This window comes from Hesperophylax consimilis, chromosome 10 (genome assembly GCF_061612785.1).
Source record: "Hesperophylax consimilis isolate HC1 chromosome 10, BYU_Hcon_1.0, whole genome shotgun sequence".
Taxonomy (NCBI): domain Eukaryota; kingdom Metazoa; phylum Arthropoda; class Insecta; order Trichoptera; family Limnephilidae; genus Hesperophylax; species Hesperophylax consimilis.
The window spans coordinates 9,315,482-9,333,342 of NC_142845.1; the positions used below are offsets into that span (position 1 = coordinate 9,315,482).

A 17,861-nucleotide genomic window follows, 5' to 3' on the forward strand; every position below is an offset into this window, starting at 1 on the left:
TTATGGGGAGAGGAATAAGTTGTGGAAGAGAAAACTAGGAACGTACCTGTTTATTCAGATCACCAAACACGGCTAAAGCTATTTCAAGCAACGTTTCAATTGCGAATTGTGGTCTTATACAAGGGCGATACTGAAGAGTATTTTCCACTCCGGAACGTGCCACAAATATCTATATATTATTTTAATTGATTACATTAATCAAATAACATTTACTTGCACACGCCGGGATTTTAACCCGTTACCTCCGAATTACTAATCGAGTGCCCCTCAAAAATTATTTTCTTTATACACATGAATATGTTTCCATAATATAAAAATATGTCTAAAAATGTAACATATAAACATTTATTAAATAATAAAAAATAAAAAAATAATATTGACAAAATAACGTTAGTCACTCCGTCATCTAGTGCCGTATCCATGTCATCCATTCCCATGGCATGAAAATATTATATTGAATGCTAGCTGAAGTGTACCCGGTTTTGCTAGGGTTTATAAATGATTCGTGAGGTTATGGTTAAGTTTTGAGGTTGTGAATTCAAAATAAAATTATTTGTTGAAAATTGTATTATTTTATGGAATTGAAAAGTTATCTTTTTATAATTTTTGGTTTAACTTGCTCGTGCTATGTCTTGGGCATCTCCGATTTTTTACCTGACAGCACTACTATGTACCACATTGTTAAAATAAAAACATGCATTATATCGACATTTATTCGATTCCGTTTCTCATTTTCCTGTCCCCAACTTCTTTGACGATTCAAACTACTATCTTAACACTCCAGACACAAACGTTGAAATTTTCAGAAATCAGTCTAGTAGTTTTTATACCCCATAACCCATATGGGTCAATCAAATTGATAATCTGTTTAAGAAAAATTATCGGTGTTAAGAATGTGAAAATCATTGACAAATTTCAAGAAAAGAAAATTTGAGCTAACTTCGACATACATCTCAAGGGTATTTGCACAAATTAATATAGGTACAAAAGTATTATTTATTGCTAAAATAATATGGGTAAATATGATAATAATAAAATTCCAAAAACATACAATAATTATTTTGTCCAGTTTTTAGGAAAAAAATCAATTTTTGTACACTCTCTGCCGCAATTTAATGTGCATTCCGTTTTTGGATTTAAGAATAATTTCAGGGGCCAGTCTTAGATCCACTCCCGAGCTCAAAAGTTCGTAAGATCTTAGGACCTTTGATAGAATACTTTTAATCTCAAGTATCGCAAATTTTTGACCTGGAAACAAATTAAAAATATTATACATTTCATCAAACCTTATTTTTTCTTCAAAAGTATGGCACAAATGTTAAAAGATGAAGTGTGGGTTATTGTCGAAAATTGATTAAAAATAACCACTTGGCCATCTACTTTCACATTTTATAAAAAAATAGATGTTTCCGCAAAACATAATTTAAGTTGCTTGTTTCTACTATGTGGGCTGATTAAGGTTAATGTGTTTCAACCTCATTTATGGTGACTATTACGTTTATCAATTTAGAATTTTTGCCATTTGAATATTTGTTAAAACACAGATTGTTGATACTTAGTTTTTGATTAAAGCTCAAATTGTTATAGCTGCAAAGCATTTCGGTCATTTTGTTATGCTTATTAGCAGATTTGATCGAAAGTTGAAACGGAAAATATTGCGCTTAGCGGGAACCCTAATCGTTTATTTAATAGTAATCATTTGTGACAAAAGTTTTAAATCACACAATCTAAATAAGTTTTACTATACACGAACAGCTGATGTTTTCAGGTTGTTTGAATGACAGAAAAAAATAAATAAAATATATCTTTCAATTACACCATAACTGAGGAACTAACCGGACAACTGAGGACAATGGCTAATTAAGAAAAATTTGAAAAGTAATATAAAGTCAAGAAAAGTGATGAAAAAACTCTGTTAAATAGTTTACCTTAGGTTAGGTTTTTATTCTTTCAAGACTTTTCATATCGATTTTTCTATTTTATGTGATGTATTAAGTTGCAAATATTTATTTTATATTCTTCAATAAAAACGCCTACTAAACTGCCAAAACAGTTTATCAGCAACACAATGGAAATATTGGTACAGTCAATTATAAAGATTGTGGCTCATCACGAACATGTTTTATGTTAGGATTATAAACCAGAAAAACATAAAAAGTAAAAGTATATTTGAAATAAAAAAATCTGCAAACTTTTTCCTTTAAAATGGGTTGACAAGTTATTATTATTCGGTAAAAAGTTGTAGAGATTTAAAAATAGAGTAATAAATGTTAATTTTTACCAATGCAATTCCTTGGTCCAGCGCTGAAACCAACATTTAGGAACGGATGTTTGTATTGTAAATTTTCTTGAAGAAATCTCTCAGGCATAAATTTGTCAGGCTCTGAAAAATACTTAGGATTTCTTCCTAATAACATCATAAGTACGGTGACGTTGGCTCCAGCTGGAATAATCTTTCCATCTACAAATAAAATAAAATTTAACGGTTAATATTATCGTTATGTTATGATTTTTTTTAATTTTGCATGTAACCGATGCAGTTATATCGAAGACTTATTACGAATTTTTCCCAATTTCGTTTTGCAAACGACAATGCCGAATTCTCAACCTTTCCGAAACTTTACATTAAGTCAAGAGTTCCAAGGAACAAGACAAAATTACTTGATAGTTTTTGGGACAAGAATCATGTTGTTCAAGGACTTACTTATAATAACGAACAATTTATTCAAGTGAATGTATTCAAGAAGATATTCGGCACTCAACGCTATTATAGATATGAATATAACCAACAGAATGTGATGATAACAAAATTTGATATACTTCTATTGAATTTGAATAAAATGAAGTTTGTAATATGGAATAAATGAAAACATCATTTACCTGGGAGTGTCATATCATTTGTCAATTTCCTTCCGTACATTGGTACCGATGGATACATTCTTAGTGTTTCCTTGATAATCAAATCCAAATACTTCATGTTCTGGAGGTCGTTGTAGGAGACCAGTTTATGCGGATGGTTCCCCATGATGTCCAGCTGCTCCTCAAAGGCCGCGGCCTGTACTTCTGGGTAATTGGACAGAGAATAGAGGGCAAAACTGATACACGCGGAGGTAGTATCATGACCCTAGAAACAAAGATGAAAATAAATTATATTATTAATTTATTATACGCAAAAAATGATCGTGCTAAAAACGTGACAGAATGTAAAATTCCTGATAAAATTTAAGTCATTCAGAATAAATCTAGAACACTTGTTCTTTTACTAATAGGCATCATGACGAGAAACTATAATATAAGTATGTCAGTATCTACATTTCAGTATAAGAACAAAAAACTTGGGTTTTGAAGAGACTCTTGTTGTAAAAGAGCGTAGTTACAAGAGAAATGACACGTTCTCTTGTATTTACAAATGCCAACAGTGCACAAATGCAGTGCGCGCGTTTGGCGTGTTTTCCTATTGTCACCGATGCCGAAGAGATCAATTACGCTAATTCCTCGGAGTGGTTTTAGCCCTGACGTTTGTGCCCTAAATATTGCAATCCGATTATTAACATAGAGAAATCTTGTCAAGTAATTTTTCCAAGTATGTTGGTCAGAATAAATAACATACTCACCTCAAACATGAAAGTATCAACCTCTTCCCGTATGACTTGGTCAGATAGCGCTTCGCCCTCAGCGGTCTTGCTTAGCAAGAGCAAATCCAAAAAGGCGATCTTCTTCTTCTTTCCAATCGCAGCATCCTCAGCATTCAGTTCAATCTCATCGGCGTTCATCCTTTTTGCGATATCTTCCTTAAGAAGTTCCTTCCTTGATTTGATCACGTCAATTGTAAACTTGTGCAATTTATTCTGCAGCTTCACTTGCTCTCTATAGTCGCTTGTAAAGGAATACAAGAAGTTGTTTCTCTTGAGTGGTGCCGAACCGCGTCCCATAGCGATTTCACAGATCCTGAAAAATTTATATTTTTTTTATGTTACAATATTTTTTATGATTTAAGGGGCTGCAAGATTACGCTATAAATTCGAAGACTTTTATATAACTCCATATAATCCCATACAGACCTGTCATACCTAAAAAGATGATGTATTATAAGTGTTGGCGTTAAGACAATATACGCTGTAATCTGCTAGCCAGGCGATATTTGATAATTATGCATCCCCCTCTCTTGTAGGGGTTAGAACAGTTTACGGAGCGCCATAATTATGCGGCTGTCTTCTGTCAAAGTGACAGATCCCATACAAAAAAATGATATTCGGCAGTTTCCCAATTGATCTGACCCCCTCTCCTAAGGAAGATTATAGCATAGTTTATCACGCCAACATAAAATACGTATATGCCATGCCCAAATTATGCGTGTATAATATAGCGTAATTGGGTTTTTTTTTTTTTTTTTTTTTTTTTTTTTATTCTAGATAAAAGAAAATTACATTTTTCACTTATTTAACTAGAAATAACATATATATTACACATAAACATATTACACACTGATATTATTCACTTTCATTGTTTTGTTGATTGAGCATAAAACTGAGCAATTTTTTTTAAAATTTACCCATACTTTTTTCATTTTTAATTTCGTCTGGGAGGCAATTGTATATGTTGCTTCCCTCGTAACCAATGGATTGCTTGCCATAATGAGTATGTATGGTGTTTAAATGTATTTTATCGTGTTGCCGTGTAAAGTGTGTGTGTACTTGGGATATATTATTGTATCGTATATTTTTTATATCGAATATTTTTTATGCAGGTCTAGGTTTTTAGAAATCATTCCTAACCTCGCCAAGAATTTAAAAAGGAAAAGTTAAAAAAAAACTTTATGCTATAAAATTCTAAATTATAGTAAAATTTTAAAAAATTCATTACCGGTATACAGCTGTAACGTATTCTGACGTCGCGTTCTCCTGAGCATTTATGCTTACCCCCATCGCAGTTTCTGAAAACAATGTAAAAAACTTAAATATTGAAAACAAATATCAAAATAAGTATTTGTTATTTGTAAGTAATTTTTAAAGCCTTTTGGTAAAAATAAAGATTAGGTACGCGTACGATTTTCGTAAACAATTATTTTTTCATTCAAATTCAGTGATAAGAGATCGATATATAATCTCTTTGCACGGAATGATAATACAATGTACTGAAAAAACGAAGCATCACAGATAATGAGATGTAAATACCACTTTGATTTTGATAATATGCAAAGACGAAGCTGGAAAAGGGAATAAACTGTAATAACAAACCACGTTATTTTAATTCAATTGGAAAACATTGGTGTCATCTTTCACCGACGATAAAATTCTTTCACATAGAAATAACTTTTAAGAATTTATTTACGAAAACTTGTCATGTTTTTTTTTGTCAAAACAATTTTCCAGCTCTCAAGATTCAGAAGTATGTTATAACACTTTTTTCTAAATCTTTACAATGCATTTTTCAATCATTCGTATCATTTTGCACCCCTGAAGTAAATATTGAGATTTCAAAAATGTCGAACTTTTTGTTTCATCAACGAGTAGTATTCTAATTTTCTGAAGATAACAACTAACACTACACAATAAAACAAATTAGTAGCTTTGGTTTTTACACTTAACGTTGAAGGTAGAGTAAGAAAACATAAATTTCTAAAAATGTCTAGTAGGTATGAATAAAAACGTAGTTCCTCGAGACGTATAAACAAACTATGCTTCCAACTAACAATACGAATGGGTACCTTATGAAACTTAAGTAATTTGCTACATTTGACACATGAGGTTAGATTTTTATGCGAGCAATCAGGGTAAGCCTGGTTCAAACCACCCGCAATTCCAGTCCCCGTAAAACCTTTCCAAAAATCTCACATATTGCTCTGTCAAAACCCGTGTGAAAAATTTTCTTACCACAAATCACGTCCAAAGCGTACAGAGTAACGAAAGGGTTGACGTCGAACACTTTGCCTGTGTGGGACCCCAATTTCTTTACCAGAATTTCACCCTTGTCGTTAAAAACATCGATAAATTTCTCTAGAATCTTGAAGTGGAATGTAGGCGTTATGATCTTCCGTTGCTTTCGCCACTTGTTATCTAAAAAATAGGAAATACAAAAGAGAATAGCACAAAATATGGAAAGCAGCAATTTCCAGGGGCAGAACAATGTTTATTTATCGTTATGTTTTGGGCTAACATATTATATTTTTTAGGTAAAATATGCACATCATTATAATGTGCAACCCATTTGATTTAATTAACGAAATTTAATGCAGTCATGATGATACTTGAGTTTTTGTCCATTTAAAAAAACTATTATTTTGATGAAACCAATTTCTTGAGTATACTCGTGGGCACCTATTATCTTATCTATGTATTGATTTATAAAAAGAAAATTTGTCTGTGACCAGTGCACGGAGAAAACCGAGTATTGCTAATTTATTAAGAATTTCTTTACATTATTGGTAATCCGGTTAAAAACTAGATTGCAAAACTTACGAATGTATTAAAAAGTTTCCTGAAAAACTCGATGTCAAAACACGTGTTCACAAAATCCGAATATTTTGGCATTTAGTCATACTATATTTTTTAGACAAATGTATGGGTTCCGATGTCAAATGTCGAAACCCGTGCATTTGCGTAGATTATAGATCATGACGAAATGAAAAAATATTCAGATTTCGTGAACACTACCCTGATAATACATTCATAATTCCTGCAATTCCGTTTTCAAATGGATTAACATTAATTTAAAGAGATTCTTAATTAATTAGCAATACTCGATTTCTTCTTTGTATTCAGTTTTATTCCTAGTTTGAAAACATTTCGAGTCAAATACGAGTCAATGTCTGCATGAAATTTCGAAAAACTCTGCGACAATCCCGGACAAAAACGGGGAGCACCGCTTGTCGCTTTCTTCTAATATTATTTATAGATGAATGTCTACAGCGGGCGGGCGGCAATCCTTTGATTTTTATACAAATCCACAGTTTTATTGCGAGATTTATGAAACTTTGCACACTTTACCTTCAAAACAAATGAAAGGTGTTAGTCTGATTTTTAAAAACTCTATGTAAAGTCCGAGCAACTCCGGGGACTTCAGCTAGTTATCAGTATATTATATTTTTTGTTACATCTACTGCTCCCAACCTGCTGGTACATTGAGTACAGTACGTCTAGTACTGATACTATGGCATCCCCAATCGGGGCATGTTGTGAAGCTAAACGTAGTGGGGATGAGAGCGAGATGGGGAATATGAATGTTTTGGGAGAAATTTTTTAAACCTGGCCAATCAGATCTGTTCACTAAACACGTATAAAACCATTTATAGCAACGGGCTATTTAAAGGCGATATTGAGAGTATATTTCACTCTGGTACGTACCTCAAGCATACTACTTATGTGTTATTTTAAATAAATAAATTGTGAAATAACAAATATTTATCAAATAGTATTTACTTGCGCACCCCGGGATTTTAATTCGCCACCTTTGGTTTGCTAGTCGAGAGACTTTCCCCTCGACCACGGGGGCCATCAGATATAAATAATGAGGGAGAAGAAGATCTGACACACAGATGTTTTGCTTTAATTTTTTAAATTCTTTAAAATGTCTGCAGTTTAAAACGCATGCAAAAGATAAGGTATTATTTGTTGTACTCATACCTGTTGCAATAAGTAAACCATCGCCAAGCCAATCCCGTAGAAATTTATAGTCCTCCATCTTAGTTAGTTCTTTATTGCTTGAGAGCAATGTCTAGAATCGAGAAAAAAAGAGAAATAGCAGTTATTTAAAATTATTAATTTGCAAAATTCATTTCAGTCAGTAAATATACAATGTTTTGTACAAAACATAAAATGACTATATTCCTTAATATTAATACCTAAGAAGATAAACTGTGTACTTACTTCTATGGTTTCCGGGTCACATAATGAAATGATTACATCACTCCCTAAAATAATCCTGAAAGTGGATCTACCGGATTCGTTGTGCATCTTTACCACAGCCTTGTATAAATCTGAAAATAAATACCCAAGTATTACAAAATATTTTATCTACATGCGAAAAAATTGTTGCACTGTAAAATAGCCTGATTTCCGCTCACAAAGTCACTATTTTGAGAGCTGGTCGGACTACGGTGCCTTCAGTTTGGAAGTATTTTGGGGAAGCTGGGTGAAGTAAAGAGGGATGTAAATAGGGAAAGTTGGAGGTAGAGGAGTATCTTCCTGGCTATTTAGTTCTGGTCATTACAAATGAAACTCAATGCAAGTAATTCTTAGTTAAGATCTCTTACAAGACGATAATACGAGCTGATGAGAGTGTGAACCGCAACTGTTAGCTTGGATATCACGCAAGACCTTCAATATTCAAGAGGCGGGTTTAGGTTCCGCCGTTCCGGGAACCATTTATTGGATAATCAACACCTCTACCATAGGTCAACCCGGGTGGCTTCTACGATTGGCGACTTAGCAGGGATGCCCAGTTTCTAAGGGTGAGGTTTGTCTAGGTCTTGGCGGCGGATGCGTTTAACGATGCCCACTGACTGCACAGTGGGCCGGAACGGGAGAGATTTTAATATATGAATCAATCAAGTTCTGTGAAACCACCCGTCCTAAGTGTTATCAAACGTTTTTATTTTGATTTTAGAACGAAACAATTTTTGTGATTTTTCAATTTTAACCATTCAACTTAAATTTACATTTAATAGCGTAATTTTGGTGGCGGGTTCGGGTGCCGCCGTCCCGGGAACAATTTATTGTATAACCAACACCTCTACCATGCCTCACAAGTGGTTCGCTAAGCTTGGTGATTTAGCAGGGGTGACCGGGTTCATCGGGTGAGATGTGTCCAGGATGAGCGTGCACACCGGCTGAGATTGGGATATTTTTTTTATTTACTGTATATTGACTTAGTTCATATAAAATTTTACATATATAAACAAAAATGTACAGGTTTACATTTCGTTGTTTGTAAAATAATATTTTCTTATATTTTATTTTTATTTATTTTTTGTTTATTGCAGAAACAAACAGTACATAATTACATAGATGACAATAGTTACAAAGTTATAAAAGTTAGTACAATAATTGGTACCAATGAAATGTCGCTGACATATATACATATGAGGTATATTATACATTTTACGGTTAAGTTACATTTTTAAGTTAAGTTAATTAGTGTGCTGGGGAAGGAGAGAGGTGTGTGTGAGTGTTTGTGTGTGTTTACGTGTGCATGTGTGTCTGTGTGTGGTTTTATGTGTCATATGCGGCAAACTAATTAAATTAACACATCTGGAATAATAATTATAAATATTTTTACTAAATACTATTTTCTTCTTGAAGTACTTATCCATTTGGTTATTCATAATTGCATGTATAAAAATGGACACATTATATAGCAGTTTTTTGTATTGGAATCCAATTCTGCTCCTCTCTCATTTGATTAACCTTTGCATTTTTGCATTTTCTTAGCATACTTCTTATTGCTCTATGTATTTTAAAAAACTTCCAGCTTGTTCAGGTTTCCTTCATTGGCCAAATTTAATATCATAAAGCAAATATGGAGCATTTATTGTTTTCAAAATGAGCTCTGTAGTGTTTTTATTAAATTTATTTCTGATCAACACATGCTTGTCCTAGTGAGGTTAAAAATTATAACTTAAAAAAGATACAATGTAAAGAAACGATAAATAAATAAAAATAAAAATACATATTCAAAATTTTCTGTGAATTTTAGTTTTGAATTCAATATAACACGTGTTATGTGATTTCATTTACTTTTTCAAATTTCACATTTAACGCTACGCTTTGCATTTTATTGTCGATTTTCATATACATTATTTTGTTTACTTTCAATTTCAACTTATTGATTTCCAGCCGCTTTGCCATATTTTCTAATAAGTCTTTGCTTATTTTAATTGATCTATAGATTACTACCCAACTTCATACATTTTACCTTACAAGAACTTCTGTTCCTTCATTTTCTTTAAAAAGACCCTCAAATACAGCATCCCAAAACATAACATTACCCCTAAGAGAAATTATTTTCCTCAGGGATTTCTATGTGGGGTTAATGTAAATATATAAAAATAATAATATATTATTTATAACAGAATATAAAGCAAAATATTTCATATTTTGTAAATGGCCAGTTGGATATTCTGAGAATGCATTGTAATAATAAGTGAACCATATTATAAATGGCTAGTGGGAGAATGCATTGTAGTGATATGTGAACCATATTACAAATGGCCAGTTGGATATACAGAGAATGCATTATAATAATATGTGAACTACATTATTAATGGCCAGTTGGATATTCTAAGAAAGTATTGTATAATAAAACGTAAAGCAAATTGTAAAAATAAATGATTATTCACAAGAAGAAACCTGCATAAACGCAACTTAGTATAATATTATGATATATTTATATGGATTAACACTTCAATATTTTGTATGAAAAAGTAACAATTGTGGTATCGTTTTTTATGACCGCACAATGAAGTGAAAGTTAATATTATGAAGCATCGGATTAAAATTTAAATATATTTCTTTTTAGTTTTCTTTTTTTCTTCTGAAACATATAATTAAAATTATAAGAGATAAGAAACCTCATTTTATAATTATTGATAAAATGTTGATAAAAAACGAGATTATCATCTTTATCATACACTTGATATTTTGGACAGGTTTTTATTGAACAGTATCTGTGTTTTTGCTCTTCCATGTTTACATGCTGATTATGAATAGCGACTTATGTAAATATTTAACAGCTCAAGGAGGTGCCAGTTTGTGATTTAGTTAAAACCCAAAAAAGATTGTCATGAGATAAATCATTTATAATAAATAAAAAAATCTTAAAATTACCTTCAGCATCTTTTCCAAGCTGATGTGCGTTTCCTACAAACGGTATGGTTTTAGCACCTGGAAACTTATCAATTAACCTCCAAAACCTTCTGTTTTTCAAATAATTAGTAAACAAATATGTTGTTAAACCAACTACAAGGGTAATAAGCGCATACGCAAACACCCCCATATTTAAATACGGCACTAAATATAATATCTTTTGGCAACTTTAATTTCGGTGAACCAAACGCGTTTAGTGCTACACAATGACTGCGACTGATCTATCTGTATTTGATCAACGAATTAAAAAAATTGCAAAATAAAATTTTTCTTAATTTGACCATTCAGATATAATGATAGTAATAGTGATTATACTGAGTTCAAATTGTTTAGTCCAAAGGTTTGTTCTTATCTTGGGTATTTATTACTTTAGATATTCATACTGATTGTTAATTAATTAAAAAGGTAACTTATTTTCTTTTTTCATAATTTTAATTTATTTTGTACTTTTATAATATTGAACATGATGAAAGGCTTACCTAAACATTGCTGTAAATGGCTCTAGCCGTGTTTAGTGATCAGATCTGAATAGCCAAGTACTGTACAACCTTCCCCTTCTCCTATCCCTTTACCAATCTCTTCAGCTTCATAACATACCTCCATTTGATATGCCACCATCAACCTCAATTATTTGAAACAAACTCTTAGGGAGTTTTTTGATAGAGCGGCTCTCTTAACCCTTGGAACGCAAAGTAAAATACGTACGCCAGCCCAAACTATTTTCGTAATAACTTGTTTTTGTAAATTGTGTCGTTTTACCAAATAGTGTTTAGGTTTAGGTATATTTCTTGTAACTAACTAACTAACTAACCATCACGCCGTTTCCCCGCAGGGGTAGGCAGAGAGGACGGACCACCAAACAACTCGGTCTTGGAACACACTCCCTGCCTCATTCACATTCATACATCGTCTCATAAATACTCTTCTATTGTTCTGACTCTTGACATGGCCCGACTCAAGTATCTGATTCACATGGCACGCCATGTCTTCCTCGGGCGTCCCCAACTTCTGCTACCATTCACATTTGCATCGTATATTCTCCTTACGCTCCTTTCTTCGCTCATTCGCTCTACATGCCCAAACCATCTAAGCGTCCCTTTCTTGATCACACTCATTACGCTTACATTAGCCTTGCACTCTTTGCGGATCTCCACATTCCTTACACGATCATACATGGTTTTACCACACATACGCCTAAGGGACCTCATTTCAACAGCATTCAATCTACTTCCATCCTTTCTTTGCCAGTTCTATGCCTCACTTCCATACATCAAGGTAGGTATCAGCACTCCATTGTGGACTGCTAACTTCGCTTCTTTGGACATTTTTTTGTTAACGCCAACTGCGTTCAGTCCTCCATTAATGGAGTTACCTGCATTTACTCTTCTTTCAATATCTCTGTCAGCCTTCCCATCTCTCGTAAACATACTTCCTAAATACACAAACTCATCCACCTGCTCCAAGTATTCCTCATTCACAGCTATATTGCACACTCAATATTTCTTGTATAAGTTTTTTTTTATATCTTTTTCCTGTGTACTTTTCCCATGATAGCCACTTATGTTTGTAGGATTTTTTTTTCACCCTATGATGTAATAGTAAAAACATAATTTAATAAACGTATAAAAACAAAGTATAAAGTTTTACTTTATTTTAAAGCTGAATAATATTTCTTTAAAATAAAATAATGATATATATAGGAGGCTCTCCTGTAAATAAATAAGATGTAACTTGAAATGATAATTAGAATCATGACATTTTTTTATGTTGTTTTTTTATTAATGATTTTTGAAAAAACTTTCACATTTTGTCACTGGTTACAGCCGAAACCCGTCCAATCCCACACCCCAACTCATACCGTCCAATTCCTCCATTTTTAAGTTGATAGTTGAAAAAATGTCACCTGAGACCAAAATGTCAACTTTTAACCAAAATAATTTGAAGAATCATCGGTTAATACAACGCTGATACGTCTTTTCATAGTGTATACGAACAATACCGCTGTGACACGAATAGTTATAATTCATCTAAATTTTTTTTTAACTTCGATATTTGTTCAAAATTTCAAGTTAATTCGACTCTTAACGAGTGATTATTATAATCATCGAGATGCACATTTAAAAATACAAGGTTTGCAGTTATAATTATTTTGAATGTGGAACGGGGCATTGACTCTTTAAATATCTACTAATTTTAATCAGTCAGTTCCTATTTGAGAATAATAATGGATAATTATTATCCTTAATGATGAAAAATTAAAAGTCATACTTTTTCCTACTTTTAGCTGCATACGCAAAATAGAAGAAAAGGTTTAAAAGCATATTAATTCAATTAATTAATTACACATACTATCCCGTAGAATCGAATATTAAAACTCTACTTGAAATGGCGTTGAATGACAAGATCTTAATATTAAACAGTTCACCTAACCATCTTGTATATCTTCTCTCATTTTTTTAACAAAATATTCTAATCAAATAACACTGTTCAACTACCTCCGCCCAGTTTTTATTTAGGGTATGACATTGAAAATTAAATAAAAAACAAAATTTCTGTTAAGGATTGAAAGAAAATACTATTTTAGAAACAATAACTACTTTGAAATCATCTTAACCTCTAAACCGCTAATAATAAAGTTCTCCTAGAACTTCAGATCCAGACAAGGAAATGTTTCTACTAAGAAATAAATTAGACGCTGTATGGTCGTAGGTTCTGGTAAGTATAGCGGTATCGATTTCCTTCGGCAATAAATACTTCTGTCAGGAGTGTACTTTATTTATCGTTTTGGCACAATAGCAGGGTTTTGGATCAAAATTCTTCAGATAATGGTTTACGCGTACATAGCGCCTGGATAATAATATTATTATATTACTAGCCAATCGAGCGATACAGATTTCCGGGTTTTCAGTTTTTGATTCGGCCAATCGATTTAATTAATATCGTACCTACAAATATTAATATAAAAACATAATATGAACTAAGGGTAACAATTATTTTACAAGCAATAATTATTCGCCTGAAACACTCATCCACATTGAAAAATCTCCTGATAAAAGATACATGACGCCAACGGGAGATTTATCAGGAGATTTTTCAATGTGGATGAGTGTTTCAGGCGAATAATTATTGCTTGTAAAATAATTGTTACCCTTTGTGCTATGCATAAAAATCTTGTCGTAAAACATTAGTTTACCAAAAAAATAATAAATAATATGAACTGCCTACTTCAGTTTAAAGCCAATTAATTCACCTAGATTCCACTCTCATATTAGTAAGTTTTTTTTCTTTTTTTTAATTCTCAATTACATAATTCATAATAATCACCTACCTAAATCTGAGTGGCTATCGCTCGAATGGTTGCGATGCATATTGTATTTTCTTATTATCTTTTGTTTCGACAAAACTATACGAGAATTATTTAGAAATTTACAGGATGTTAGAAAGATGCAATATGGTAGAAGAAGTAGGAGCTGCCCAAGATAGAAATTGCACGATCAAGAGAATCAAATATTTCAACACGGCCATGCCAAGAGTCAGATAAACAGAAATTTATATTATGTGAGATAATATATATTATGAATGTGAATATTGTAAAGAATTTGTGTCAAGGCCCATGTGGAGAAACGGTATGATAATTAGTTTGCAATATGGGTGACATATAGCTCGTAATTATACAATAAATAAGGTCTCTTCAAACTATCGAAAACAGTTCGTATACCAGTGACAAAGATCGTGCGCTGGTGGCACTGGAATTTCGGGATACATAGCCGATCATGGTGCCGTTCCTGGCTGTGGTTGTTTAGTAAGAATAACTTATAGCATTCCAGGAGGTAGGGCTATCTATTAAATGATTCATAATATTACAAGCCGTTACTGCAAGGATACCACTCCTCCTCGACTGGAGACTTTCAGAAATATAATGGAAATATACTAAATACTGGAAATATTCGTAATGCGTTAATCGCGGGTACTCTCCATGCATTTTCATATACAGGTATATAAGAAACTTTTTTGATAATGTTCTAATTTCTCCATAAATTTTTGCTGGTGTATGACCCATACAGCTGAGGCATATTCAATATTGCACCTTATAACGCAATTATATATAAGCTTATACATTGCTTCGTGATTAAAAAATTATTCAAAACATCTTATTCAAAACCTCAGAAACTTAATACTACTTACAGTAGTATGATGATGTCATCTGTAATATATTGTCTGAAAACATAAGTTTTTGCTCAAAGTTTCCTAGGTCCTTGATGGATTATTTTACTGGTGACAATATATCTTTTTTGATTCAATGACCAAATTTGATGGGGTTTTTCTTACTTCTATATGACATAGAGACACGTTTTTTGCATTAAAAAATTATTTATTTACAAAAAAATAAGTTATATTTTAAAACACTTTGTCAAAATTAACCAAAAAAATCCGCGTCAAGTACTATTCATACACAAGGTATATAGTAATACCTACCTACAAACTTCTCATGTGATGAACACCTGACGTTCCTAACTCGTGAATAAATGAAAAAAATAATAATTTAATCTAGATTACAATAATTTAACAACCAAAAAGGCTTTCACAAATACAAAAAGCAAATTATTATTCGGATTATTCCACTGAAAAATTCAAATTACCCCTTCGAGGCGGAAACCACCAAATTAATAATATTTTTAAAGCGAAATACCCTTGAACACTTGTTAACACTACAGCGTGCTATTCTAATTTAATTTTTGAAATTCAGAGAACGCAAATATTTGTGAAAGGGCAATTAAAATAGGCGTAAATAAAAGTTATTATTTTTTAAGACTACCATTCCGCCTTAATTTGATACCCTTTAACAGTGGTGGTAGTGGAAATTTTTCAAATATTGTCAGATTATTTGTAACAAGGGAAAGTTTTTTTTTCTTCAAAAAAAAAGTATTTTAATATATTGTACAGTGATTCTATTTTTTTTCTTTAAAGGCATTATTATTGTTCTTTATTTCATGAAATTATTTAGATCAGTTTTCCCAAACTTACTCTGTCAAGCGCCCTTTATGAATAGTGAATCTTGAATTTCTCCCGAATTTGGAATTTCCACCACTAAAACAAGATTCAAAAATGAGACAATTGTCGATCTACCGCCTAGCATCACAGGTTTTTTTTTTAAATTTTACTCTGTAAAATGTCATGGAGTTCTTAAGATCACCATACTAGACTCATGCCCATGTCAAGGGCGTCGCAGTACAAAATTAATAATCAGGACTCTTTTTTTACTTTTGATATTAAGATTATAAATAAAGTGGGTCCCATCGCCACACAACTAACTGAAAACAACGAGGAAACCATTTCGTTGAATTGAAACAGCTACAACTTACAATTGCTCAAAACTCAATATATTTGTCAAAAAGTTAAGGTTCTGGCAATTATGTAAATGATACAAGGATTTAAAGTCTAACATTATTCGAATAAAATTAGAGAGCATAATTTTTGCTTTGTCTTAAATTTTGTTAGGTAGGTCGTAAAGTTTTTCGGGATTCCGCTCCGCCCGTGAAAGTTTTAACAAATTGTGATCGCTTAGTTAAATTTCTTCCCTTCACTTTTTAAAGTTTTAATTATACGTACGCATCATATTGAATAACACGTAGTATTATTCACTGCCAAAAATTTCAGATGGTCTTGGAGAATATTAATTAAATAAACTTATATTATTTTACAAAAGTTTTTAGAAAGTTTCATTAAAATTATTAAAAAAAAGTATGTATAGATTCCTTTCTCATGAAAAGTCTTTAAAATTAAAGAAAAAATATTTTTATAAAAGTTTTTATGCATATAACAAGATTGATTTTTTTTTATATCTGATTATTTTGCTAACGCAAAGTGATGATTGACACATAAAATTAACGTAAATTATGCAAGTTACCATTGTGATGGTCGTGACTAAGCTTACAATCTTCCCTATTCTATAGATAACATACTCAATACAACCGGATGAATAAATAATTTAATCTTGTGTTCCATAAATAAAATTTTCAAAGCTTCATTTTAAGTTTTTCTGATGAACGTGTCTCTAAAATCTAAAATGTTTGTAGAGAGATCCCTACGGATATAAATAATGTATATTTATGATTGAAAAAGTAGGAAAATACGATTAAAATATTTTATGTAAAACGGTTTAGAAATTTTATAAAACGTTTTTCAACTATAAAATTAAAATATTTTATTTTTATAAGCGATGAATTAGTAACTTTCCGAGAGATTTCTTTAAAACATTTGAGATTTTGGAAATATTTTCATCGGAAATTATTAAAATAAATCCTACAGATAGATCGATTTTCTAGGCCTGTTACGACTAAGTCAACTGTAGGTTTGTCCATTACGCCGGGCCGCGCGCCGACTATTGTTTTCACACGACTTCATGACTTATGTCGTTAAGATTTCATCTTTATTTAAGAGATAGATTTGATAGGGAAAATCCAACCGCAGGTCTGTCCAATACACCCGGGCCGCGCGTCGCTTATTTTTTGCACGGCTGCTTCACAGACGTCGTTATAATTCTTGTGTTAATTTAAGGCATTGTTTAATCTCAATAATATTTTTCATAGATCATACCCGACTGGTTACGCGTGACCCTAATGTAATGGCAATGCCGGTGCCATAGGACTGGTACCTCCCTGTCACACCACACCAAATCACAATAAGGATAAAAATGCCGTGTTTCAAAATTGGTGATAAAACAAAAGTATCCGAGAAAAGATATACGAGAACTTGAAGTCGAAAATGATTGCAAAAGATTTTACAGGATCTTTTTCCTTTGAGCAATCTGCGCCCGTGTGGAACACAAACTATACCTAATATTTCATCGCTCTGCCGCTTACGGGCGGACATACTGCAGTTCCTGGATAAACGCTGTAGACCAAAAAACAACCAAAAATACATTGCATTGTAGTATTCTGAAGTGACGTTGGGGAAAATGAACAAAAATTTACGAATATTTGGTGATCTGGTGAGGAG

General features: G+C 32.2%; 2 protein-coding genes across 3 annotated transcripts in view; one reads left to right on the forward strand and one right to left on the reverse strand.

Annotated features, from left to right (window-relative positions):
* Positions 1–17,861, forward strand: part of LOC149420254 (metabotropic glutamate receptor 2-like) — a 710,206-nt gene that overhangs the window by 184,835 nt on the left and 507,510 nt on the right. The gene's annotated exons all lie outside the window — the stretch shown is intronic.
* LOC149420256 (cytochrome P450 4c3-like) lies at positions 1,022–11,059 on the reverse strand. Its single transcript, XM_089636290.1, has 9 exons — positions 10,824–11,059; positions 7,866–7,975; positions 7,623–7,713; positions 5,874–6,056; positions 4,864–4,933; positions 3,615–3,948; positions 2,881–3,124; positions 2,282–2,461; positions 1,022–1,248 (listed from the first exon to the last, which is right to left on the reverse strand). The coding sequence occupies exons 1-9, from the start codon at positions 10,990–10,992 to the stop codon at positions 1,085–1,087; spliced, it is 1,545 nt and encodes a 514-aa protein (XP_089492416.1). The 5' UTR covers positions 10,993–11,059; the 3' UTR covers positions 1,022–1,084.

Coding starts and splice junctions, on each gene's coding strand:
- LOC149420256 (XM_089636290.1), bottom strand. CDS start 10,992: ATGGGGGTGTTTGCGTATGCGCTTATTACCCTTGTAGTTGGTTTAACA. Junction 4,934..5,873: donor CGCTTTGGACGTGATTTGTG/GTAAGAAAATTT, acceptor CATTGTTTTCAG/AAACTGCGATGGGGGTAAGC. Junction 3,125..3,614: donor TTGATACTTTCATGTTTGAG/GTGAGTATGTTA, acceptor CTTTGTTTCTAG/GGTCATGATACTACCTCCGC.